At 44.2% G+C, this 25455-nt stretch overlaps 1 protein-coding gene across 1 annotated transcript in view; it reads left to right on the top strand.

The window, feature by feature from the left end:
- The window catches only part of LOC115763950 (G-protein coupled receptor Mth2), a 110602-nt gene extending 85742 nt beyond the window's left edge, over window positions 1-24860 (top strand). The window contains exons 5-7 of the mRNA XM_030706743.1: window positions 20754-20932; window positions 20997-21383; window positions 24649-24860. Coding sequence (XP_030562603.1) covers window positions 20754-20932; window positions 20997-21383; window positions 24649-24791 — 709 coding nt within the window. The 3' untranslated portion in view covers window positions 24792-24860. The remainder of the gene's footprint in view (window positions 1-20753; window positions 20933-20996; window positions 21384-24648) is intronic.
- Window positions 24861-25455: the final 595 nt, after the last annotated feature.

The following is a 25455-nucleotide window of genomic DNA, read 5'->3' as shown; positions in this document are numbered from 1 at the left end:
ATTTTCAAAAAAAAAAAAAAGATTTTTTATTTAGATCCTTTTAAATGAATTTGAGGGCGAAAAGTCACCAAATTTTGAACCTCTATTTCCAGCAAGGAGAGATGGATTTACTGAAACATCCCTCAAATGAATGTGAACAAATTTCTTTGTAAATGAGTTTGGGGCCGATCGGATAGTAAACAAGAAAGAAAGAAACAAACGGATTTCACGATTTTTCCACACATGCGGGTGGAATTTCCCGAAACCCCTTAACGTGCACCTACATCACATAGGGTAACTACGCTTTCAGCTTCGTAGGCCATACAGTTGATCACCAATCAGTCAGTCAGTCAGTCTGGACAAACCGTTTTATATATAGAGATAATGTTATGTATGAGTGGGCACACATGCAAATTAATATGCACAGTAATTTTAGTTTAAACTAGAAAGAAAGGCTATTTTCGGCATGCCGAAGATCTAATACCTTTGCAGACCCAACCTTTTCAAAATGCTTTTAGTGTTTTGCCCGTATCTAAGAATCACAGGGAAAAAAGTTAATGCCGAGTTTGGTCAAGATATCTTGATAAACAAAAAAAGGTTTAAATCAAAAACCTAGTTTTCGACTGATCGTTCCTATGGCAGATATATGATATAGTAGTCCGATGAAAATAAGATTTATCAAAAATGAAGGGAGCATAGTGAAAGCTTTAAATGCCGTGTTTAATCAAAATATCTTGAATGACAAAAAAGTTTTCCAAACAACAACTTAATTTTCGACCGATCGTTCCTATGGCAGCTATATGATATAGTGTACCGATCTTAATAGGATTTTGCATTTATATGAAGAGCACAGTAAAACTAATAAATGTCGGGTTTGGTCAAGATATATTGAAAACAACAGCTTAATTTTCGACCGACGTTCCTATGGCAGCTATACGATGTAGTGGTCCGATCCAGCTGGTTTTGACATATGTATGTGTTGCGTGCAACAGAAAGAGGGACTTCTGCAAGGTTTCATAAAGATAGCTTTTAACTGAGGGACTAGTTCGCATAGAAACTGACAGACGGACAGACGGACATGGCTATATCGACTCGGCTGTTGAAGCTGATCAAGAATATATATACTTTATGGGGCGGAGATGTCTACTTCTATGCGTTACACATTTCACGACAAAATTTAATAGCCTCTGCAAGGGTATAAAAATGCTTTAATTTGCATGTGTGTATTTAATTTATTAATTTAAAATATATGCATGTGATATATATGAGGGAGACGAAAGCATATGTACGTATGTTAAGTCAGTATATAGGAACTTGCATACATCAATATTGCAAGCGCCCTGACCGAGCAGCGTTATTGCTTATGCTAAGTCGGCTTGACGGTTGTAGTCTCGAAGCTCATGCATTTATGATAGCTTATGCCTCTGCTGGCTGGTGGTTTTTGTATAATTTCTAATTTCATAGCTTAAAGCGACACTCGACCTATCAATAAACGATGCCCGGCACTTTCCGTTAAGTCATACGTTTCATTACTGAGCCAAAAGGCCAGCATTCTACACAAGTGAAGTCAAACATTGATTTACGCTGAGAGACCGCCACCGGCACACTTACAACATTGGATTAGATACCATTACATTCATCGTTAATGCAATCTGCATAATTTATATGGCGATTTTTTTCACTATGGTTCCCTTAGTTCATGCTTAGATAGCTTTGTGAAATATAGATAGAGAAAAAAGTTATGGGTGTGTATTCAGACAGAAATGCCGGATGAAAAATGCCACTCGTTTTAGTAGAAATTTAAAAAAGTGCAGTTGGCACTACGGACCACAATATTGTGTTAGGTAAGTGCAAAGCTTCCTAATTGATTTTTTTTGTTATTTTCTTTCTTTTGTACTGCTACTGATGTTTGCTGGCTAACTCGAGATTGTTTCTGAATATATATATATATACGGCTCGATCGACCAATGGTTGTAGTAGGGCGTCCACAAAATGTTTTAGAACAGACTTATGTAGCTCCCTAAAAGGACGGTCGATACTTGTGCTGAAAATAAAATTAAATTAATTACATATTGAAAAGTATTGATTGAGGTTGTTCCTGCAATTACTCAAAACTTAAGCGCAGTACTGCCGTTAGATAGAAAACCGTATGAGATAAGACTGCGGTAAGATTCTAATGGAATATGTACCTTTGTTTGCTCCATACGAGAGTAAGTGTGAACCACTACTTTGCTATACGTAGCTGCCTAACTTTTGTGAACAGTTCTACCTTCTGTAGGTACAACTGGAAACTGCCTACGGCCAATAGAAACTTGCTCATTTCTTCTATATTTAAAAATTTTAACTATCTTTTGGATTGGGATCTAAAAAGATTCTGTACGATGCGTACACTTTGAGCTGGCAAGAACTCTTACGGTATCATTTGAGAATTTCATCCATAAAGCTATTGGAGTGCTGGATGCATCAAAATCTGTTTATATTTACATGCCTGTTGCCCCATTAACTAATCCATCCCGAATATCTACAGTAACCGTAATCAAATATTTGGCAGTTGTTTTTTAGTAGAAGAGAAAAACATAATCCCTGTGTTCCGGAAGACCTAAAGCTAACGGTTTGTAAAATTCTCTGTCTACAAGCCGCAGTTAAATGTGTTGCTTTATCATAAGCGCTAGAAATAAATTGATGCTTCGGAATTAAGTTTAGCTTTATCGTGCTATAACTATATGTCGACGCAGTTCTACTAAATAGATGGCTGGATTGCTTACAAATGCGGGATTGGACAAGACTAATATTATCGACTTTCGTGTTGTAAAGGAGCTACTGGCCGGGGTACTAATCTCAGTGTCACCAGGGCCAGAAAGTTACATGACATTTGTTAATTTGCTAGGATGGTGGGCTTAGAGGGGGAGGCTTTTTTACAGGCATGAAGTACATACACACTGCTGGGATTGCCCACACAAGCCAAGTGCTAGGCCTCGAATCACACATACAACCGGAACTCCTTACGCAGGCAACGGGCAGTAGCTTCGAATCTTACACACAGCCGGGATTGATCACACAGGCGACGTGCAGCAGTCTCGAACCATAAACATAACACACTAGGTTGGGAAAGGGGGTTATGTCAAACATAAGTCGAGATTAATGTTAGTTTTCGAAAAAAAAAACAAGCTAGCTTCATTACAAACGTTTCTTTCATTCATTTCACATTTGACAGCTATTGTCCACTACCCTTTTCTATTCTCGCTGATCCAAGTAGCCATCTCACAAACACACGTCGATCCCATCGAATAGGTCCACAATATCCTTCCACAACTTGCCATCGATGGGGGACGCGGTGGCACATGGACGGGTTCCTCTACGTGTATCGCGGGCACAAGCGGTGGCATCGCGTCCTCGACCTCGATCCGCTGCTCCTCCACGACCATCTGACAGACGGCGTCCGGTGCTCCTCACGGTTCGGAGCTTCCTACTCGGGGAGCGGCCATAGACCCGCAACTACGGTTATCCTTCACGGGCTGGGGAGAACCCTATTTTCGCGCCCTCGAGGGGTGAACGCGGCACATGTAGCTGCGATCGTCCAGACATCTTGGGCTCCGCGTGAGACTACTTCGGGACCGGTGTCGGCGTCTGTTCGACGTTGGCTTGGTTCCCACTTCGGCGGGGCTTGCAACGGATGGAAATTGGTCGACGTTCTTCTTCCTCCTGCATTTGCCCCTTCCCGTTTCAAAGGAAGCAGCAGGATTCCTTTACCCTCCTCGGGGACCTTAGGTAGGTATCGGAGAGTTATCCGGGACCCGCTGGCGGGTCGACCTCCAGATTGTGGCTGGCGAAGCGGCGGCGGAATAATGGCCTTTTCGCCTGGTCTTCCGTCACCGGCTCATGAGTCGGCGTGCACTTCGTCGCCGTCTGGTCCCTTTTTTCGACGGCGTCAGAATTGTGGTGGGGCCTCCGTGTTGGGTATCGGGGCGTTGCTCGTACTACCGCGGGTGACGACTCTATTTCCGGCGCCAATAGGGTAACTCCTGTTCCGTCCGACTCCACTGCTCCGGATTCCTGCATTGATATGGTGTACTCAAGCATCTCGATCGTCCTCATCTACTGGATCGCCCACCTCGTCGGTTGCTGCCGGGGTCGTCGTTCCTGGTGACAGTGGCAAGGGTGATGCCAGCAGGAGGGACGGAGGCTCTTCCGCGTATGTTGGGAAATTCCGCGGGAATGGGACCTTGACGAACATGGTCGTCACCACGTCGGCCATTAGCATGACCACCCCATCCAAGCGCTACAGGGTGTGACGGAACTGACGAAGCGGCTCTTCCTGTTGTCTTCTTCTGTAAAAATCGCGGACCTGGCGGGGCTCGCGCTGGCGGCCTCCGGCGCCGGATACGGGGAAAGGCTCGGCTCCTCCGCTGTTGGCGTCCTCGTCCGACGCGACTAAAATAAGTTTTGGGTCCATTTGTAAATTCGACTTTTTCATTTATTTTGCAGCAAGGCCTTCAGCGGGGTTGAACAGTTGGTGTCGCAGTAACAGGACCATCGAGTCCAACGAGGGTCGCCACTCGCGTAGTGTCTGCCCTGATCCTTTGATATGCGCTAGGAATTGCTGTGCGTGATATAAAAGATCCGCCTTCGTCCTAGAGTCGAACGCACAAACGTTGCGGACCCTGTAGTCATCTGATCGTACAGAGCGGCGGGCAACCGTGGCTTCCTACCCTGCAGGAAAGCGGGACTGAATCTTGTCGAGCTTATGTTGACCGCTTGCAATATCTCCAGCAAAAGCTCGTCCCACGAACTCTGTTGGCCTTCGATAAACTGCGCTATCGTGCTCTACACGGTTCTGTTGGTCCTCTCGATGGGGTTCTCTTGCGGACGGTGCGGGGTCGTATACCGGACCTCTAGTCGGGCCCTAAGGTTACGTATCGCCTTCACCTTTCCCGGATCGGTACGCGTCCCTTCCCCGCAAATGATATAGCCCAGATATTTCTTCCTATTCGGCCTGAGATTGGCAGCCCTCAACCGGCGGAATGCCTCCCTCAAATTCTCTATATATTGCTGTTTCGGTGCTAGCTGTCATCACCTTATCGTATAGGTAGGCGAACGCATGAGGGTTCGCCTCCGACACTATTACCGTGTCCAATGCACGCTGGAATGTCGCACACGCTGAATGCAGTTCAAACGGCATCATCCGTCATGGGAATAGGCCTCTTCCTGGGACCGTGAACGCCGTGCATTCCCTACTATAGGCTGCCATCGGTATCTGCCAATACCCGTGCTTCATATTTAGATCTGGATCAGCTCATCTACCTGTTCGTCGATCACCCACTTCAGCCGGCGCTCCGCGATATGCCAGACCCCCTGCAGACCCTCGAAGAGTACCAGGAACTCCCTTAGTTCCGGATCCAGATCCCTATAAACTGGGTCTTATTTGCGTCTCGATCGACGCATAGTATTTGCCACTGGCTCCTGTTCTCTAAATGGAGAATAAGCTCGTTGAGTCAAGTGGTCTTCAGTAATCTACGAGGTTGGTTTAGTTGCCTATTCCAATTTCTCTCAGTTTATGTAACACCTTCATTTTCCCTACGCTTTCGCTAAGACTTTATATTGTTTATCCTCTCCTTCTTAGCATAGTTTCACTAAACTAAGTGTACGACCGCTTTTTATGTATGTATGAATGTTTGCTTATGCTGATAAGTTGCAACTTCTACAGAATCCAACATATTCCTTAAGGGGCAGCAGATACAACTTGTTGACAGGTCTTCGAATGATTCCAGACGTGGTCCTCAGATCTGCTACACGAGACATTCCAATATTCCCAGGAGTCCGGTTTACTACTCTACTCAGTGGCCACCGAATGGGAGGCAGATTTTCATCTTTGACAATCACAATGTCAATGACTCGCTGTTGTAGCAAGCTACTCCTCACGCCATGGAGCACAGCTGTGCCACCCACTGTAAGCCATCCAAGCGGTTTTAGATTAATTCTGTTAAGTCTGGCTCGATGATAACTGCTGAAGGACCAGCAAGCGGTAGACGAGCAGGAGTCGAGACATCTAGATCTACTAGTTGTTAACAATGGCTATAACTTGACAAACATAAGTAAGAAGCTCATCAAAATTAAGCAACGAACGGCCGACGGAGCGATAGGAATACTGCTTAGCCAGTTTCACTGCCTCCTCTCATAGTCCATCAAAGTGCGTAGCCCGAGAGGGAATGCATTTTCACTCTATGTCATCTGCGAGACAAAACTGCTAAGCTGCTTAAGCAGGAAACGTTTTAAATCTATCAGCTCGTTCTTCACTCCAAAGAGGTTTGCTGCGTTGTCAGACCAAATCTGACTGGGTTTACCATGAGTGGCTATGAATCGTTTTAGGGCACTGAAAAATTTAGCAGTCGGTAGGTCCTTGAATAGCTCTAAATGCATTGCCTTGCTGGTGAAACAGATGAAGACGCTAACGTAACGACTTATAGAAGAAACGGTGGACGTTGGAATGGCTTCCAGACGTTCATTTAGAAGACTTGCCATCACTCGTTCGACGAAACTCGGACTCGTTCTGAAGCACCTAACACATCTACTGACTGCTTTACAGACTTTTCTAAATTTACCAATCGGCCAACATTGAAATCGAAAACTGCTGCATAGCTTCCTCCAATTCGTATCATGTGAAAGGGGCAAGGGTTCATCCGAAGTCGATTGGACCCTAAAAAGCTGTTGAAGAAAGATCTCTCCTTTAGTTATGACTGGTTCCAGTTATTGGCAAAGTACTGCTCACATTCCAACCCTTCCTTGCTGACCTTTCCCACAGGCTCTCCAAGCTTTCAACTTCCCAAAAACATCGAACCAAATCATCCAGATGAACGGCCACCAGCATCACTTTCCGAAGAGAGGTCAGCAGCCAACAATGAGTTACTGCGCATTTTCTTTAAACCATCGGTCACGACCCACCCAAGATGAGTCTTGTTCAGATGAGGTAATTCTGGCAAAGTCTAATATGCCCAACAGACCAAAGCTCGTAAAAGAGGCTCGCTTTAATTAAAAGACCAACCCGCTGTGGATTATTGAACGCAAGATCAGCCAACCTGATGTTCGAGGAGATTTTCCAATCTGATGTATCGATGATAAAGCAAGGCTGACTATCGCTAATTGTTGGAGCCAAAAGATTAAAAAAGGTGGCTGAATATTCTGAGGCTCATGATTACAGTAGAAACGTTTGTGTCTTTGAGACCTGTAACATTTGACGACAGTCTGATATTCCTTAACTGAAGCCTCTGTGCAAAACGGGATGTGATCACTGAAGTCACTGAAGACTGAAGTCCTTGGACAAAAAGAGAAGTAGTGGGGTGAGTCGCAGTGGCAACGCTCAAAGCAGACAATGTATGTATGGTGTCGACGCTTTAGTATCTGGTAAAGTAGTAAAAAGCAGCGGGATATGATGCTTTCCTCTACAAGTACGACAACAGCTACTATAGCAACCGTAGACCGAATTTGATGTCTCTTCTTTTGACAGTTATAACAAAGGGCCAGTTTCTTAACTTCCTTATGCCGAAGTTTTAGAGACAAATTACAAAATTTATTGGATGGGTAAAGGTTTGCCTACCTTGTTTACAACGAATAGCTGTTTCACGCTTTTTATACCCTGAACCCATTAAAAATGGGTATAAGGGTATATTGTATTTGTGCAATATCCAAATCTATGTAACAGGCAGAAGGAAGCTTCTCCGACCCCATAAAGTATATATATTCTTGATCAGCATCAATAGCCGAGTCGATCTAGCCATGTCCGTCTGTCTGTCCGTCCGTCCGTCCGCCCGTCCGTCCGTATGTATGAGTCAAAGGATCTCAGAACCTATAAGAGCTAGAGAAATTTTAGATGTAGATGCTCCTAGCTCCCGCACAGATCGAGTTTGTTTCCGATAATCGATAACTTACTCCGTTTCCAAGCAATCGATAAAAATATCGAAAATATCGATATCGATATCCTGATTTTTGGGCAATTTCGGTAAATAATAAGAGCTAGAGTCACCAAACTTGACATATAGCTTCTAAAATAGAATATATATATGCATTTGAAGTTGGAAGCAAAGGGTTCAGGGTATCCCCTAGTCGGGAGCTCCCGACTAGAAGCTGTTACTTGTTATGTTTACATGAATGTTTGTTCGTGCTAATGAGAAGCGACTTCTACATAATCCAAAAGTTTAATTTTCTTTATAAAGGTCTGTCGTAAAATTGGTTAGATTTTACCAAAGTAGGGTGTATATAGAACCAATCTCTTTAGATCCATCTTATTCGTCATTGTTCGTACGTTGCACTTTAATATTTTTGTGCAGTGTGTGTCGTACACAGTGGCAAAAAGAAGAATCCTTTTGCATTGTTTCTAGACATTTGTGGCTATGGCCGAAACCACCCGAGCTAGACCATAGGATATGCAGAGAATTAACAATAATCGATTGATTTATTATAGGAACCATGAATACAACAAGCATTACACAAAGTTTTGCTTGGAGTCATCTCTTTCTTGTCTAAGAAAGCAATTAGATGGTCCTAGACAATTGACTTGGCTTGTATTCATTTTTACACTTATTGGTAAACCATAATAAACCAAAAACAACTCAGAAGCTCTAGTCGGGAGTTCCCGACTTGTTCAATATCAATAGCCGAATCGATCTAGCCATGCCCGTCTGTGTGTATGTCCGTCCATCGATCCGTATGTATGAACGCGTCGACCCAGAACATAAAAGGGCTAGAAACTGAAAATTTAAAACACAGGTCCCCCTAGAGCCCGCAGAGTAACAACTTGTTACCGATAAGAATCGATATAAAAATCTTTTTTTGTGTAAGTGTCTTAGTTCTTAAAAGCTGTAGTTACCAAACTTGACATGTACCTTATAGAATAGTTTAACAGTTCAATTGTATTTTATTTAAAATAAAATGTGTGGTTACACACAATTACAATTGCGATTGTATCGAATACCGTGGTCTGTGATTTTTTATCTGAATTGTATTGAGAGCAAGTTCGAGTCCGGTAAGGAGCAATTTTTTTAATTTTGTAAATGCTTAAGCGAGTGAGCGCATAGCGCGACCTGCATTTCGAGTTGGGTTTGAGTTTGATTAAATAAACTTTTTATTTTTTAATTTCCTTATTGATAAAGCAGCCGAGTTCGTAGGGCGAACTGCGTACGGTCTTGAATGGGTGTTTAGGAAAGAACTCCCGACTAGATAAATAAGAAATATATGTGTTAAGACGGGTGCTTATAAAGCAGCGCTAAATGAAAAACGGAAGATGCCATTAAATGCCATAACATGTTTTATTTTGCTTGCCTTTATCGTTTGTTGACAATAGCAATATTTCTTATAACAAAATTTTTTTTTGTATTTCTTGCAATACTGTACAATAGTGCAGACATTCTCGCTCTTTGAAAGTTTTAAGAAGTCGGGAAATCACTCGCAAATCTCCCGCTATAAAGCTGCTACATTAAACTTTTCTACTGCTATAAGAAATACTTACCTAAGCAATTTTCCAACTTTATTAGCTTCAAGCAGAAAACATCTATTCTGCCATCTTAGGTTAAGTTTGCAGAAGGGAATGCGGCAGGCATTGCAGGTTTATTTGTAAATTTTTTTCCTTCTCGTTTTTTTTCCTCTCCGTTAATCAGTCCGTACTGCCTTACAAACTTAAAGTTCTTGACTTCCCAGCTAATCTTTTCAGCAGAATCTCAGAGTGTTTGATTTTATTCTTAATATAATTAGGTCATTATAGGATTCCCAATGACATTCCCTCAATATTGTCTCACTCTCGAGCAGTAATGATTGCTGATGATGATACAAGCCGACATTGGTGCCTTTAAATTCTTGTTCCAAACCATTTAATGGCTTATATCATCATCGAAAGCTTTCTGCTCGAAGGTATCAATAGTATCAGCAATGTAGTTACTAATCTAAGTGTCATCATTGATCATAAACTTGTATTCTCGTCTCACATTAAGACAGCGGTCAGTAAGGCCATAACTGTTTTGGGTTTCATAAAACGATGGCTTAAATGTACAAAAACAATTCCTGCTGAGATTACGAGACTTGGCTTTAGCTCAGAAACTATATGGGCTAGATACTCCATTTGGTATGTAGACTCTCGTATAGTATACGCATATTAAAAATATTTCAAAACACACATATGAATGCTATATTTATGGCAGAAGATCGGACATCAAAATTTTCAGTCCTTCTTTGCCAATTGTGTGGCCTTGGCAGAAAAAACAGCGCATTATTCACGCAGTTGAACACACATGAATTACTGTTTTGTGCATTAATGCATCTTTAGGCATTAGGCATTTGGTAATTAATATTATATGTATTATATTATATATATTGCATGATTTGAATTTAAATCATGGTGCTTAAAACAAAAATTGTATCGACTGAAGTAGTTATATGTTTTAAAAATTATTCCCTTTTTGCTTACCCGTAAATGAAACTGACGAACTGAGCATTTAAAAGTGTCTTTCTTATTATACCCTGAACCCATTAAAAGTGGGTATATTGTATTTGTGCAAAATCCAAATGTATGTAACAGGCAGAAGGAAGCATATCCCACCCCATAAAGTATATATATTCTTGATCAGCATCAGAACCTATAAGAGCTAGAGATGTAGGTGCATCTAGTGCCTACGCAGATCGAGTTTGTTTCCGATATTCGATAACTTACTCCGTTTCAAAGCAATCGATAAAAATCGATATCGATATCCTGTTTTTTGGGCAATTTTGGTAAATAATAAGAGCTAGCGTCACCAAACTATACATATAGCTTCTAAAATAGAATTTATATATGCATTTGAAGTTGGAAGAAGAGGATTCAGGGTATCCCCTAGACGGGAGCTCCCGACTAGAGACTCTTACTTGTTTCAGTAATAATTTTTTGGCTTATACCATTAACCATACAATGCATAAATACACCAAATAGCGTATTCATCGTATCAAGATTCATCGCAACGAGAGAGCCCCATGGGTGTATGAGACCATTTTAGTGTGCTCAGATAGTAAGACTGCTGAGAGTGGCATCCGATCGCCGGCCTCGAAAGCCGAACGTTCAGTATGAAGCCGCATCTCGCTCAGCACGCGACGTCGCAGCGGCTGATGCCGCAGTCTTAAATCCGACAACCAAAATACATACAAATGTGTTTCTGCATGTGCAGAGTGTGCCTCGCTCACTAATTGCTCATTGCGCACTTGCGTGTATCTCTTTCTTTTGTGTTTGTGTTGTGTGGATGTGCGCACAAGTAGATCATTGCGTTTGTCGCGAGCCAGAGGTTTTTGTTCAATTGTGTGCCTTTTTTGCCTGTGGTAGCAAAAGGCACACACATTCAAATACTCTAACGTGTATTTCTTCGTGCAGTCAGGCATAATGAGAAGAATCGGATCTAATTTTATTTAATACACAATCAAGTGACCTATATGAAATATTTATATTTATTTTCTGTTTACTGTAAGGACCAATGTTGCGTAAAATACAAAAATAACTAAGTCGAATTTGTGGAAGGGTAATTCATCGTCGGCTTGCCGAAGAATTTTAAGAAAATTGACAGTGTTCAATTTTTGCGACTTGTTGCTTGTGCACACGCACACTCTATCGAGTAAGCAGTTTTGTGATATTATTATATTATGCGTTTGTGTGCATGTTGGTTGCCTGTAATAAGGGCAGTTAAGGCAAGGTGCCGATGTATTGAAGCTAGATAAGGGCAAGGTGTCAAGTTCGAATTAAGTTTGAATTTAACCGCCGGCCGTCGCAGCAACCGAGCATTGCTGATCGACTGCTCAACACCGACTTCGAGAATGCAACTTCAGTTCGGCAACGTAGAGCAAAAGCTCCGAGGTGAAGTTGCGAAAGCTCGCGGTGAAGTTGAGCGGCCGAGGCAAGGGCACGGCTCGCTAGCGAACGTGCCGGGACTTTTGGAGCGAACATCAGGGTGAGTAGACGTGTGACAAAAAGGAAGTGCGAGCAACGAAAGGCAAAGTGTGTAGCGGAGCGCTAGGGCTCCAAGACAGTGCGGCAGGGCCTTAGTTTAGGAAACGCGGTAGGGTAGTGGTTAAAAAATAAGTGAATAAGGTGAATGTAATAAGATCAAAAAAGGAAATTGCTAATTCTTGTATTGTCGGGCGGCCATATTTGTTCTAACATCGGGAATAGCCGATGTTCACCATTAGGCTATGTGAGAGGCTACGGCCCGATAGCGTAGTTGGTACGTGCCACGGCCCGATAGTGTAGATGGTGCGATCCTACGGCCCGGTAGAGTAGGTGGTACGAGGCCACGGCCCGATACTATAGATTGTGCGAGGATACAGCCCGGTAGAGTATGTGGTACGAGTCTGTGGCCCGGTAGAATAGGTGTTGCGGCTATAGCGCGAGGTACGGTTCGATCGGAACATTCATTTTCCGATTTATTTTTTTTGGTGGAGTGACCGACCGACAAAAAAAAAGCATAATAATAATAATTATTGATAATAATTGGTGGATTATTTTGTTTTATTTTTTTGGTGAAGTGACCAACAAAAAAAAATAAGAATAATAATAAATAATAACAATAATAATAATAAAAAAAAAATGATAATGCAAAGCCAACGACCAAAGTGAAGGATGTTCAAAGTTTGAAAAATGTTTTCTTGGCCCTTGAGTTTTGTGAGATCGACGGGAAGAGTCGAGAAACAATAAAGACAATTATATCAAAAACACAAGCTACGGTCCACAAGAGAATCGGCGCTGGATCCACCAACGGCGCAAGGAGGAGCTGGTGGCCATCACCCAGAAGCTCGGGCTGGAAAAGGAGAGGCGCGTAGAGGAGCTGCGTAGGCGGCTATCCACCTACGTGCAGGATGGCGGAAATTCATCTGAGATCTGTGCTCGGCTCGCTGAACTGTAGTCTCAGTACACGAAAACGTTGGAGCAGCTATCCTGGGGTACCTCACCTGACGTGGGCGGACGACCGTGTCAAAAATCGGGGTCTAATCTTAGAGGCTCACAATTGTACGGGCGTCCGCAAACGGCTGTCCTAGCTTAACCGTCACGGGGGTGGAAGAGGCTTACCGGGGAAAGTAAAGATAGCCGAGCAACCGTGACCATCGTAGAGGCGGGGCGGAGCCCTGCCGAATCTGTTAGTGTTTCCTACCATACCAGGCCACGCCCTCAGTCGGAAGTAGGGTCGCTTGCGAACGTTCCGGAGCAAGTACGGAAGTGGGGCATGCGGTATGATGACCGCTCCGACCCCCTTGAGTTCCTCGAGGACCTAGACGAGCGCGCCATCACGTACGGTATTGCTGTTGATCGATTGCCGCGGGCAATGAGCGAAGTGTTCTGAGACAGGGGCGCTCGATGGTTCTTGAGCAGTGGTCTTAGGGATGTACCGTGGTCAGTGTTTTGGGGAAGTTTCTGGCATTCTTACTGCCTCCACGCTACTTCGAAAGGCTTAAGGACGAAATCCGATCCTGCAGGCAAAGCGTGGGGGAGGAATTCAAGTAATACCTGAGAGAGCTGAGAGCCCTGACGCGTCTTGCTAGATATGGTCCGTCACAAGAGTTGCACCGGATCAACGAAAACAAGCCTTACGTGCGACGGCAAGATTTCTCCACCCTGTCCCAGCTGACCCAGCTGGCCGTGGAGTACGAGAAGGTTATGAGGCAGAGGGCGGAATATTCGGGAAGCAAATCAGGGAATCAGGTGGCCATGAGTACGTGCAACACAGAATGGAGATCCTTCTCCTTACAGCCCAAGGGGGGACACCTCAACCCATTCCGGTCTACTCCCATCGGATCCGGAGCGACCGTTGTAGACAGAAGAATCCTCGCCTCGCCAATAACGGCCTCTGTGGAAGTTGCCAGCCATAAGATGAACCAAAAGGCGGGAACCGGGTATGATCCGCGACGGGCATTGCAGATGGACTTCTTGGGTGCAATGGGCACTACAATACGTTGCGGCAAGGCGGAGCTGGACCTAGAGGCGGTGACGTCACCGGCCTGGGGCCTGGAACAGCCGAAAGAAGGCCTGACGCATCAAGAAGCGGCAGTGCCTGCTCGGCAACTATTGGCAGTAGAAACGAAGAAGAAACCGAAGGCCTCCCAGGTCATGAAAGGGGAGCACCTGCTCGGCAATTGACGGAAAAGGACAAGGAGAGGGAAGTGAGGCCTTACTAGGCCTCGGCGCGTAGAGCTGTGAAGGCACATCTGCGCTGGTCATGGAGGCGGCACGGCGGAAATGTGCCAGAGAACGGAGGGATCACGCAAAATGGCTAGGAGCCACACGGGCACAGGGGATCGGGAGTGACTGCCAGAGTCGAGCGATGGTGGAGCTCTATCTGGAGTCGGAGTGGTGCCCGGAGGAGGCGAAACGCAAGGCGAGCCTAGCATCGAAGAGGTAGAGTGGCCAGCAGATCTGGATCCGGAACTTAGGGAAATCCTGGAGTCGGAACCGGTACTCTTCGAGGAGCTGCAGGGAGTCTCGCATATCGCGGAGCACAGGATCCGACGACAAGCCATTGAAACAGAGATATTATCCAAAGAATCCGGCCTTGCAGAGAGTGATTAATGAACAGGTGGATAGCTGATCCAGGCAGGTGCCGTCAAGCCGTCGCGTAGTCCGCACAGCACCCCAATCGTCTTAATCTAGAAGAAGACTGGCGAGTGGCGCATGTGCATAGACTACCGGCAACTCAACGCGCATTCCATACCTGATGCCTATCCTGGAAGAGGCCTTTTCCAATTATGCCATTGGACCTTGGACACGGTAATAGGGCCGGAGATGGAAAAACAGCATGTAGAGAATTTGAGGGAGGTGTTCCGCCGGTTAAGGGCGTCCAATCTCAGGCTGAATAGGAAGAAGTGCAGTTTCTTCTACGTACCGATACAGAAGGTCGAGGTAATACGTAACCTGAGGGCCCCGACAAATTGTAAGGAGTTGCGGCAGTATCTCGGGATGGCGTCATGATACAGGCGCTTCGTTCCCAACTTCGCGACTCACGTACAGCCGCTCACAGCGCTCTTTAAGAAGGGGCGGAAATTGGCATGAGATGAAGAACAGGAGGAGGCATTGTGTCAATTAAAGGATAGCTTGACGACTGCCCCTGCGCAGTACTGACGCATACAATTGAGGGACAGGAGCGGGTGATAGCGTACGCGAGCCGGAAGTTTCTGAAAGCTGAAGTGAACTATTCCACCACCGACAAAAAGTGCTTGGCAATCGTATGGTCGATCCGGAAGTTGCGCTGCTATCTAGAAGGGTACCGGCTCGACGTGGTAACATTTCATCTGGCGCTCAAGTGGCTCAATTCGATCGGGAGCTGGAACTACAACAGTTCTATTTTGACGTTCACTGTCTGCCCTGGTTCTTCGATGCGCGCTGGAGATTGCTGTGGACGATGTAAAAGATTTCACCTAACCTATCCGCCTTTATCGTAGGGTCAAACGCACTAGTTACGGACCCCGGAGTCACCTGATCGTATAGAGCGGCGGGCAACCGTGGCTCCCTTCCCCGCATCAGGAAAGCGGGATTGAATCCGGTCGAATCCGCCACACTTGTATTGACCGCCAGCGATATCTCGGGCAAAAGCTCGTCCCACGAACTCTGGTGGCTCTCGATAAATTACGCTATCATGGTCCTCACAGTCCTGTTGGTCCTCTCGGTAGGATTATCTTGCGGTGTACTGGACCTCTACGCCCAAAGACTCCAGAAAAGCCTTGAAACTACGGCTCGTAAATTGTACTCCGTTGTCACACACGAACTTCATGGGTACGCCAAATAGGTTCAAAATCCTGTCTAGGAACGCGGTTTGCAAGTGTGCCGCCGTGCCTCTCCTGAGAGGGACCAGCTCCACCCATTCCGAGAAAGCGTCATGGAATACCAGTAACATGGTGTTGCCATGGTTCGACCGTGGAAGAGGCCCGGCGAAATCCGCGCATAGTACTGCCATCGGTTCTGCCACTTGCCTAGTCAGCATATATCCAGCCGGTTTGATTTGCTCGTTCTTGAACTTTTGGCAAGTTTCGCAACACTTCACGTACTTCGCGGCGTCACGGAACATACCCGGCCACTAGTATCTTTGGGCTAGCCTCGACACTGTTTTCCTCACGCCTTCATGACCGGCAGTGGGAGCATAATGGCATTCCGCCAATACCCTCTGCCGTTGACCGCTGGCCACACATAGCTTCCAGGGAATGTAATCTTCGTCGTCCGTCCGGTGGCCCAAATGCCTATATAGTTGCCCATTCTCTTCTATGTAGTCCGGGAACTTGGCCGGCTCCTCGGCGAGTCTAGCACGCATACTCGCGACCCAACTGCAGGGCGACTCGTCTACCACTGCTTGTTGACAAGTCTCTAGAGGATGTCTTGATAGTGCGTCGGCCACGACGTTGAGCTTTCCTCGACGGTAGTGGATGTCGAATTGGAACTGATATAGCTCCAGTGCCCATCGCGCGATCCTGCCTGAAGGGCTCTCGATCGAATTGATCCACTTAAGTGCCAGGTGATTCGTTATCACGTCGAAACGGTACCCTTCTAGGTAGCAACGCAGCTTTCGTACCGAGCAAACGATTGCCAGGCACTCTTTCTCGGTGGCGGAATAGTTCACTTCGGCCTTCAGCAACTTTCTACTCGCGTACGCTATAACCTGCTCCTGCCCTTCTATCGTCTGCGTCAGCACTGCGCCGAGGCCGTACACGCTCGCGTCAGTCTGTAGGACGAATCTGGCGGAAAAGTCTGGACACGCCAACACAGGGGCAGTCGTCAAGCTATCCTTTAATTGACACAATGCCTCCTCCTGTTCTTCATCTCATGCCAATTTCCGCCCCTTCTTAAAGAGCGCTGTAAGCAGCTGTACCTGAGTCGCGAAGGGAACGAAGCGCCTGTACCATGACGCCATCCCGAGACACTGCCGCAACTCCTTACAATTTATTGGGGCCCTCAGGTTACGTATCGCTTCCACATTCTCTCTACGTATTCCTTCCCCACAAATGACATGTCCTAGGTAGACCAACCTCTCCCGGAAGAAACTGCACTTCTTCCTATTCAGCCTGATATTAGCCGCCCTTAAACGGCGGAACACCTTCGCCAAGTTCTCTACATGTTGGTCTTTCGTTGCCCCTATTACCACGATATCGTCTAGGTAAGCGAAAGCATGAGGCTCCAATTCCGGCCCTATGACCGGGCATCACCCACCATTGGAAAAGGCCTCTCCCGGGGAACGTGAAGGTCGTACATTTCCGTCTATCTGCTGCCATCGGTATCTGCCAGTACCTGTGCTTCATCCAGAGTGGAGATGAAACGGGCGTGACGCAACCGCTCAAGGATGTGAATAATCCTGGGAACAGAATAAGCATCTGGGTTGGAATGCGCGTTGAGTTGCCGGTAATCGATGTACAAGCGCCATTCGCCAGTCTTCTTTTGGACTAAGACGATTGGGTCGCTGTGCGGACTACGCGACGGCTCGATGGCACCTGCCCGGGACAGTTCATCTACCTGTTCGTCAATCACCCTCTGCATGGCCGGGTTCTTCGGGTAATATCGCTCTTTTAATGGCTTGTCACCCTTTAGCCAGATCCTGTGCTCCGCGATATGCGAGACTCCCCGCAGCCCCTCGAAGAGTGCCAGTTCCGACTCCAGGAACTCCCTAGGTTCCGGATCCAGATCCGCTGGCCACTCGGCCTATTCGGTGATGGGCTCGCTCCGCGTCTCGCCTCCTCCGCGCAACACTCCAACCCCTGGCAGTCGCGCCTGATCACCTGTGTCCGCATGAATTCTAGCCATTGCTCCTAGTCCCTCCATTATCTGGCACCTTTCCGTGCCGTCTTCATGACCAGCGTAGACCTGTCGCAGAAAGTCTACCTGCCGCCTTTTGGACTCTTTAAGCACTTGGTTCAACGTTCCCTTCAACGTTCCCTTCCTGGTTCCTCTTTTCATAGGTTGCCGGGCAGGTGCTCCCCCTTCCTGACCTGGGAGGCCTTCCTCCGGTTCCCTCTTGGTATTCTCTTGCTGTTGCCGAGCAGGTGCTCCCCTTTCATGACCTGGGAGGCCTTCCTTCGGTTCCTTCCTGGTATTCTCTCTCTGTTGCCGAGCAGGTGCTCCCCTTTCATGACCTGGGAGGCCTTCCATCGGTTCCTTCTTGGTATCCTCTCTCTGTTGCCGAGCAGGTGCTCCCCTTTCATGACCTGGGAGGCCGTCCTTCGGTTCCTTCTTGATATCCTCTTTCTGTTGCCGAGGAGGTGCTTCCCTTCCATGACCTGGGAGGCCTTCCTTCAGTACCTTATCCTCTCTCTGTTGCCGAGCAGGTGCTCCCCTTTCCTGACCTGGAAGGCCTTCCTTCGGTTCCTTCTTCATCTCTTCTGCCATCGGTTGCCGAGCAGGCATTCCCGCTACTTGGTTCGAGAGGCCTTCTTTCGGCTCTTTCTTGGTTCCAGGCCACGCGGCCGGAGACGTCTCCGCCTCTTATAGTGCCCATCGCACCCAAGATCCTCAAGGCCTTCCCTACTTCGAGCGTGGACCCATCTGCCAGACGAATGCGCGCCTATACGTTCACCACTCCCCCAGAATCGCCCACTTATGTACGCAGTCTTCACTCATGAAGCTGCGAGTGGTCCCTGTGTCGATAGTAGCAGGCATCGCCCGCCCGCCAATCTCCACCGTGGCGACGATTCGGCCACCCTCCACCTTAAGCGGGGGTACTACCACCGAGTCACGTGTGTGTTGGCGTCGACCCAACCCTGACCTGGGCGACGCCGTTGCCCGTTTCCCGCCTCCGTGTGGCGACAACAATTCTGGCTACTTCTGCTCCGGTGTCCACATACCCACATACGGATCATACCCGGTTCCGTAATCTTGGTTCATCATTCGGTGGGCCACTTCCGCAGGGGACGTTGCCGGCGGGGCGGAGGCTTGTCTATCCACAACGATCGCTCCGGATCCGATGGGAGTAGACCGGAATGGGTTAAGGTGTCTCCCAGGGAGCTGTACCGTCCTTTTCCACTCCGCGCTGACCATGACCCTGACCTGACACCTGACTCCCTGCCCTGCTTCCGGAGTATTCCGCTCGCTGTCTCATCACCGTTTCGTACTTCACAGCGAGCTGAGTCAGCTGGGACATGGTAGAAAAATCTTGCCGACGCACGTACAGTTTGTATTCAGGAGCGGCGTTTTCATAGATCCGGTGTAACTCCTGCGCCGGTTCGTATCTGGCGTGATGCATTAGAGCTCTCAGCTCTAACAGGTACTCCTTGAATTCCTCCCCCATTTCGTCCTCAAACCTTTCGAAGTAGCGTGGGGGCAGGAAGAACTCCAATAAGCCCATTCTGAACATCGACCATGACACATCTCTAAGCCCACTGCTCAAGAACCACCGAGCGGCCCAGTCTCAGAAACTTGCTCATTACCCGGGGCAATCTATCGAGGGCGATACCATACGTAATGGCTCGTTCCTCAAGGTCCTCCAAGAACCCGAAGCGGTCGGAGCGGCCATCGTATCTCGTGCCCCGCTTCCGAACTTGTTCCGGAACGTTTGAGACAGGCCTAACCTCCGGCCGAGAATATGGTTGGGGAGCGTAAGGGGCGTTATTAGGGTCGGTTGGATTCCGCCCCATACCCCCGTTGTTGTGAGGTTGTGAGGCGGCCACTAAGGTAGCTACCAGACAGTTCATAATTATAGTTATTGGGTATAAGCATTGTATAGTATAAAAGCACTGTATTAGTAATAAGGGCTGTTAAGGCAAGGTGCCAATGTATTGAAGCTAGATAAGGGCAAGGTGCCCAGTTCGAATTAAGTCTGAATTTTAACAGCCGGCCGTCGCAGCAACCGTGCGTTGCTGATCGACTGCTCAACACCGACTTCCAGAACGCAACTTCAGTTCGGCGGCGAAGAGCAAAAGCTCCGAGGTGAAATTGCTAAAGCTCGCGGTAAAGTTGAGCGGCCAGGAGGCAAGGGCACGGCTCGCTAGCGAGCGTGCCGGGACTTTTGGAGCGAACATCAGGGTGAGTAGACGTGTGACGAAAAGGTAGTGTATGATTGTACACACACATTCATGCGCGTCTGCTTCGTATTCATCAACAGCATTACGATTGCGATTGTATTGTTTTCTGTGCTACTATTTTAATACGGTTTTTTCTCATTAAGACTCAATTATTGGTGTGGCTGTTGACTTGAGGCGGTGGCAAGTGCTGTTGTCTGTCGCAAGTTCGAGCCCTACTGAGGAAACTATTTTTTTTTTGTGGCTGGTGTTGCTGTTGAGTAGAGACAGCGGCAAGTAGTGAACTTATTTTTAGAACTTATTTTTTTTTTTTAATTTATCTTTGGTACTACTAAAGCCAAAGAGCGCGTAACGCGAGCTGAATTTGGCGTTGGATTAAGGGGGTTCAGGGTATCCTGGGAGCTCGGGAGCTCCCGACCTTCTTACTTGTTATTTGTCGTAGCAGTCTGAATTCGTGAGGCGCTCTGATAATCGTCGTTCATAGGTTCTGTTGGCGTTTGTATTTTGATTTTGTATCTTTTCAATAATTTTTAAATTACACTCTGTTGAAAATAATTTTTGGTAGAGTTTTTTTTTAATTTCGTTAAACTATTACAAAAAGAGTTATTATTAAATAATTGGATAAGAACAAAAACGATGGAACGAAAAGCAATTTTAGGAAATTAATTTTAAGGAAATTAACACCTGCATAAGTATTTTTGAATACATATTGTGCTATTTATTATGGTTTATAAATATTTCCGTTGAAAGCAGAAGTCTTCTAGTTGATAATTCACTTATTTTTTTTACAGATCAACCAAATCAACAAATTTACAAAAAAGGGAGCAGCGAACGCTTTTTTTATGGTACTCTTTTTATGGTTGGGGAATGCCCACAGTTTTAACAATAATAACTGCTTCATTAAGTAAATCCGATGTTTTAAATGAAACTATCCGACCCATATTTGGACACGGCCGATGTTGGTTTACCTGTATGTTTTCAATCAATTTAAATTTTTTTTAAATTTCATTAAAAAATTAAATCTCTATTTTCAGATGATACAATTGGATTTGCTAGCTTGTTGTTTTTCTCTGGACCTCTCGGAATACTTTTTATCGTTAATCTCGTATTGTTTTTGTTAACGTTGAAATACTGCAACAAAGTAAAACGAGAAATATTTAGAATGCAAAGTTCAAACACTGAAAAACATACCTTAAGGAGTCGTTTTTTTATGGATAAAACGAGATTTATTATGAATACAAAACTTTGCTTTGTAATGGGAATTACATGGCTTTTGGAAATTGCAAGCATTTTGTTTTATGATCACAAAAAGAATTTCTTTTGGTCAATTAGTGATTCATTCAACGTCTTGCTGGGTGTTTTTGTTTTTATTATATTCGTTTTTAAAAAACGTGTATGGAAGGAAATCATGGTAAAACTAGGTAAGTGCATTATGCTTTGCTCGTATTACGCACACTGACCTTAGATATATTTAAGACCTTGTGCATGCTTGATGTTTTCTATTTCGCTTCTGCTTCCATTGCTCACAATTTTAAACCAAATGTTTAGATAGTTTTGGAAGGAATCTCTATTAGCTTTCTTAGCATGACAACTGATATTGTCGTTTGGAAAGCTTTTATTCTGCGCCACGCAAATTTGATCAAGGATTGTCAATGCGTGGCTGTATTTCCTACCGGATGGTCTTGTATTCGCTCATTATGTATTCCTTTTTAACAGCCATTTGAAAGATATATATATGAAGCTACTGATGAAGAAACGTTTAATTAATGGCTAGGCCGGACCAGCAATAAGTTTATTGAGGGTGCTAAGCAATTAAAATGTTAGAATAGCACTGTTTTTAGATAACAAAATAAGTAGGGGCCTTTGCAAAGTAAATTTATCTCATAAAAAGGCACACAACATTGTTAAGAAAGCAACGATTTGAAAAAGCTTATTAATTTTGTAAAATTCAAATTATTGTCAGCATTAGCGTTGACGTTTGGCAAGTCCATTGCAGGTACTTTTACCACATGATTAAATATACGAATTTATCAGTTATGAATAATCAGTCCTTGTTTATCATAGCTTGCCATTGAATTCTTAGGGACGAGTTCTTTTACTGAACCGCTCTTCGCAGTCTCTTTGAATTTGCAGAGCTTTTTAAACAAGTTAGTTGCGGAGTTAGTTTTGAGACGTGGCTATATGTCTGCATGTATATACATACATACAATTCTATGCCGAATTAATTTTTTCAGTAATGAAAAATATCGCTTTTATGAGAAAATATATCAATTGTTTAATATAATTTATTAAAAGTGGTTAAACAAAAAAAAAACTTGAAAATGGGAGAGGGAGGTAGTATTTTGATTTGAAAAATGGGAGCGGTAGTATGTTGCAGGTATATAAAGAAAATAAAGAAAAATACCCCCTTGTTTTAGATGACAAGTAAATGGGGGATGTGAAGTCCACTGAAATATTTCGTAATATTTGAAATGAGGTTTTTTTCTCTGGCTGGAAGGCCCATTAAAATGAGTCGGCTTTCCAAATTAGAATCCAAGTTGAATATGTATTGTGTAAAATGTAAATTATTTCTAATTCTTAAGCTACAAGCCTATGCTGACGTTCTTGAATCTTGGAATCTGAGTGGATTCGGGAGAGCAATCTATCAGACCTACAGACTTTGCATAAAATATTTTGCATACATTCATTGTCAAGGTGGAAAACAGAAAATATCGATTTTTACACCCTGAACCCATTAAAAATGGGTATAAGGGTATATTGTATATATAGAGTGTTAAGTAGTTAGGATAAAATGACAGTGATGGGAAATCACCGACCCGATGGGGAAATTTATAGCCTGTCCGGAAAGCTATGGCACCACTCATAGCTGGGAATGCTCAGTGAGTTCCCGAAGGTATCCTAAAAGCAACAGTTTTATTAGGGGTAGAGAAAGTTCGGTGGACTTACAAACTTTAATAATTTGTACAAAGTACACGTTAAGAATTGTCCACAGCGTAATCTGTTGTGAACGTCTAGACGGAACACCGACAATCAACTTATCTAGGAAGACAACACCGAGGATTACCCTACGGTTAAAGAAGGATGGCTACCGAAGATAGGGCTCTCAATTCAAAACTTGTAAGAATTTGCTTCTGAAATGATTCTATACGACTTTCACTAATATTATAGTGCGGAATCCAGATGCAAGACCAGTATTCAGTGATATGGCTAACAAGGGAGACGTAATGAAGTCTTGTTATGAAGGATCGATAACTTCCTTAAACCAACATTTAATAAATCCAAGTACACCTTTGGCCTCATTAACGATGGTATCTAAATGAAGATTAAAGCAGAGCTTATAGTCACAAAGAACGCCTAGTTAAAGAACCATCTTTAACTATTGCAATGGAGTATTGTCAATTGATAAGATTAGGTGTGGTACGATTAAAGGTTATAAAAATGCACTCTTAACAATTTAGATGCTATTGATTGGTCGAACACCAAAGTTGCATAGTGTTACAATCATATTGCAGACGAGATAATAAACTTCACATCGTCTGCATACATAAGTACATGGGCATATTATATAACATAGGGGAGAAAATTTTTAAAAAGAGTAGAGAATAAAGGTCCTAGCTTTTAAATAAGACATAATCCAATGCATAAGAGGCACAGGGAATCCCAAACGATCAATTTTTAGGAGTAAAAGATAATGGTATAAATGACATCAGTTTGCATTGTATAAAGGAAATCTTCATTTACGAAGGATGCAAATTCAAGCAGATTAGTCGTAGTTGACGGATTCTTTACGAACCCGTGTTTAACAGGACAGACAATTGATTTGCAGAAATGCTACAAATTCGAAGTAAATATTTTTGTAAATAATTTAGGGATATCGGACAGTATTGCAATATTTCTGAGATTTAAAAATGAATGATATAAGATTATTTCCAAAGAGATGGAAAGAAAGAAAGAATGGATTGATTATAAGCAATGGACAAAGAAGAGAAGAACTACACTCCTTGAGTAGACAAGCAATATGTCAGGCCCAGGGGAGTAAGAAGTCTTTTAAGAATTTAAAGCAGAAAGGAGGGGATGAACACAGTTTTCATTTTAACTACCACGAAAATATCATTATATGTTTCAATTTCCACAACATATCGGAGTTAATTTTTTCAAATGTAATGCAATTTTATTCAAAACACAAATTTTATAGAAGTTAACCAATATGTTTTACGATGTCACGGCAGCCAGAACATCAAAAATAACCTTGTATTATTTTGGTAACCATTTTTATGCGAATGAAAATGTATTTATGGTAAAAAATTAAGAATTAGAGACTGTATAATGTCTAGTAAATATTTCCTTCCGGCAATTTCCTTTTTTCTAATTTTCGTAACAGTCGAAGAAATTCAATATTTTGTATAAAAAGTTTGCCTATATTGTGCAAAAAAAAGTGCAAAAGTTGAAAAACGAAAAAGTACACAACTAAATCAATACATTTTATATTATTTTCGAAAGTTTAATTTTATTCGAAAATTTTTATTTATTTTTTGTTATATAAAGTATATTATAGTATAGTGTAGTATAGTAGTTACAAATCCCCATGCATATAAACTTATGTGGTGCATTTATAATATTCTGTTTATAGTCTTTCCATTGCCAAGAAAAGCCTATAGTCAACTGATAAATTTTTATATTTTTAAGGTTTTCGGCCCATGAGCGAGCTAAGAAGAAGTGGAAATGCAACATCTTTAACACAATCAACATGTGTAGCTCAAAGTATATCGCTGAAAAAACTTGGCGGTGGTAACGGTGATACGCCCCTCATCAGAAGAACGCCTTTGTAGCATATAAGTCCTACGCTCTCCGTGAGAAAAATTAAGCTGATTCATGATAAATATATATTAAACGTATGCAGAATTCAATAAAACTCAAACAAATTTAAAACAAAAGTTATATTATAATAAAACATACAATTAAGAATATTGCAGTCGGCTGCAACACAAAATATAGATGGCAAAAAAAATGTTGCCATTAATTTATCCCACATAGACCTCGTTTTTGCTCGGGTCCGTAACTCGCCCACTTGCTCAGGGACCAGTTGTGTAGAACGGCTTCACTGGTGATTGTTTTGCTTACACTACAGGATACTGCTTTGGCTGACTCTCAGTGCTCTCAATGATTCCGGACCCGAGCGATGACGAAGTAATGATGTAAGTGCTTCCCACTTTTTTTCTAGCTGTCCCATCTATGTATTGCCGTATACTTACAGCCGTGGAAGAAATTAAAAAAGTCTACCAGCCAAGTTTATAATGCCTTCAGTGGACCACTGGGTCACTGAACCCATTGAAAATGGGTAACAAGAGTATTATGTATTTGTGCAAATGTATGTAACAGGCAGAAGGGAGCATCTGCGACCCCATAAAGTATGTATATTCTTGACCAGCATCAATAACCAAGTCAATCTACCCATGTCCGTCTGTCTGTCCGTATGTATGAACGCAAGGAACC

Source organism: Drosophila novamexicana, unplaced genomic scaffold (assembly GCF_003285875.2).
Source record: "Drosophila novamexicana strain 15010-1031.04,08,12 unplaced genomic scaffold, DnovRS2.1 tig00000796-arrow-arrow-pilon, whole genome shotgun sequence".
Taxonomy (NCBI): domain Eukaryota; kingdom Metazoa; phylum Arthropoda; class Insecta; order Diptera; family Drosophilidae; genus Drosophila; species Drosophila novamexicana.
The sequence above is the reverse complement of the archived record's forward strand: the minus strand, read 5'-3'. Positions and strand labels throughout refer to the sequence as shown.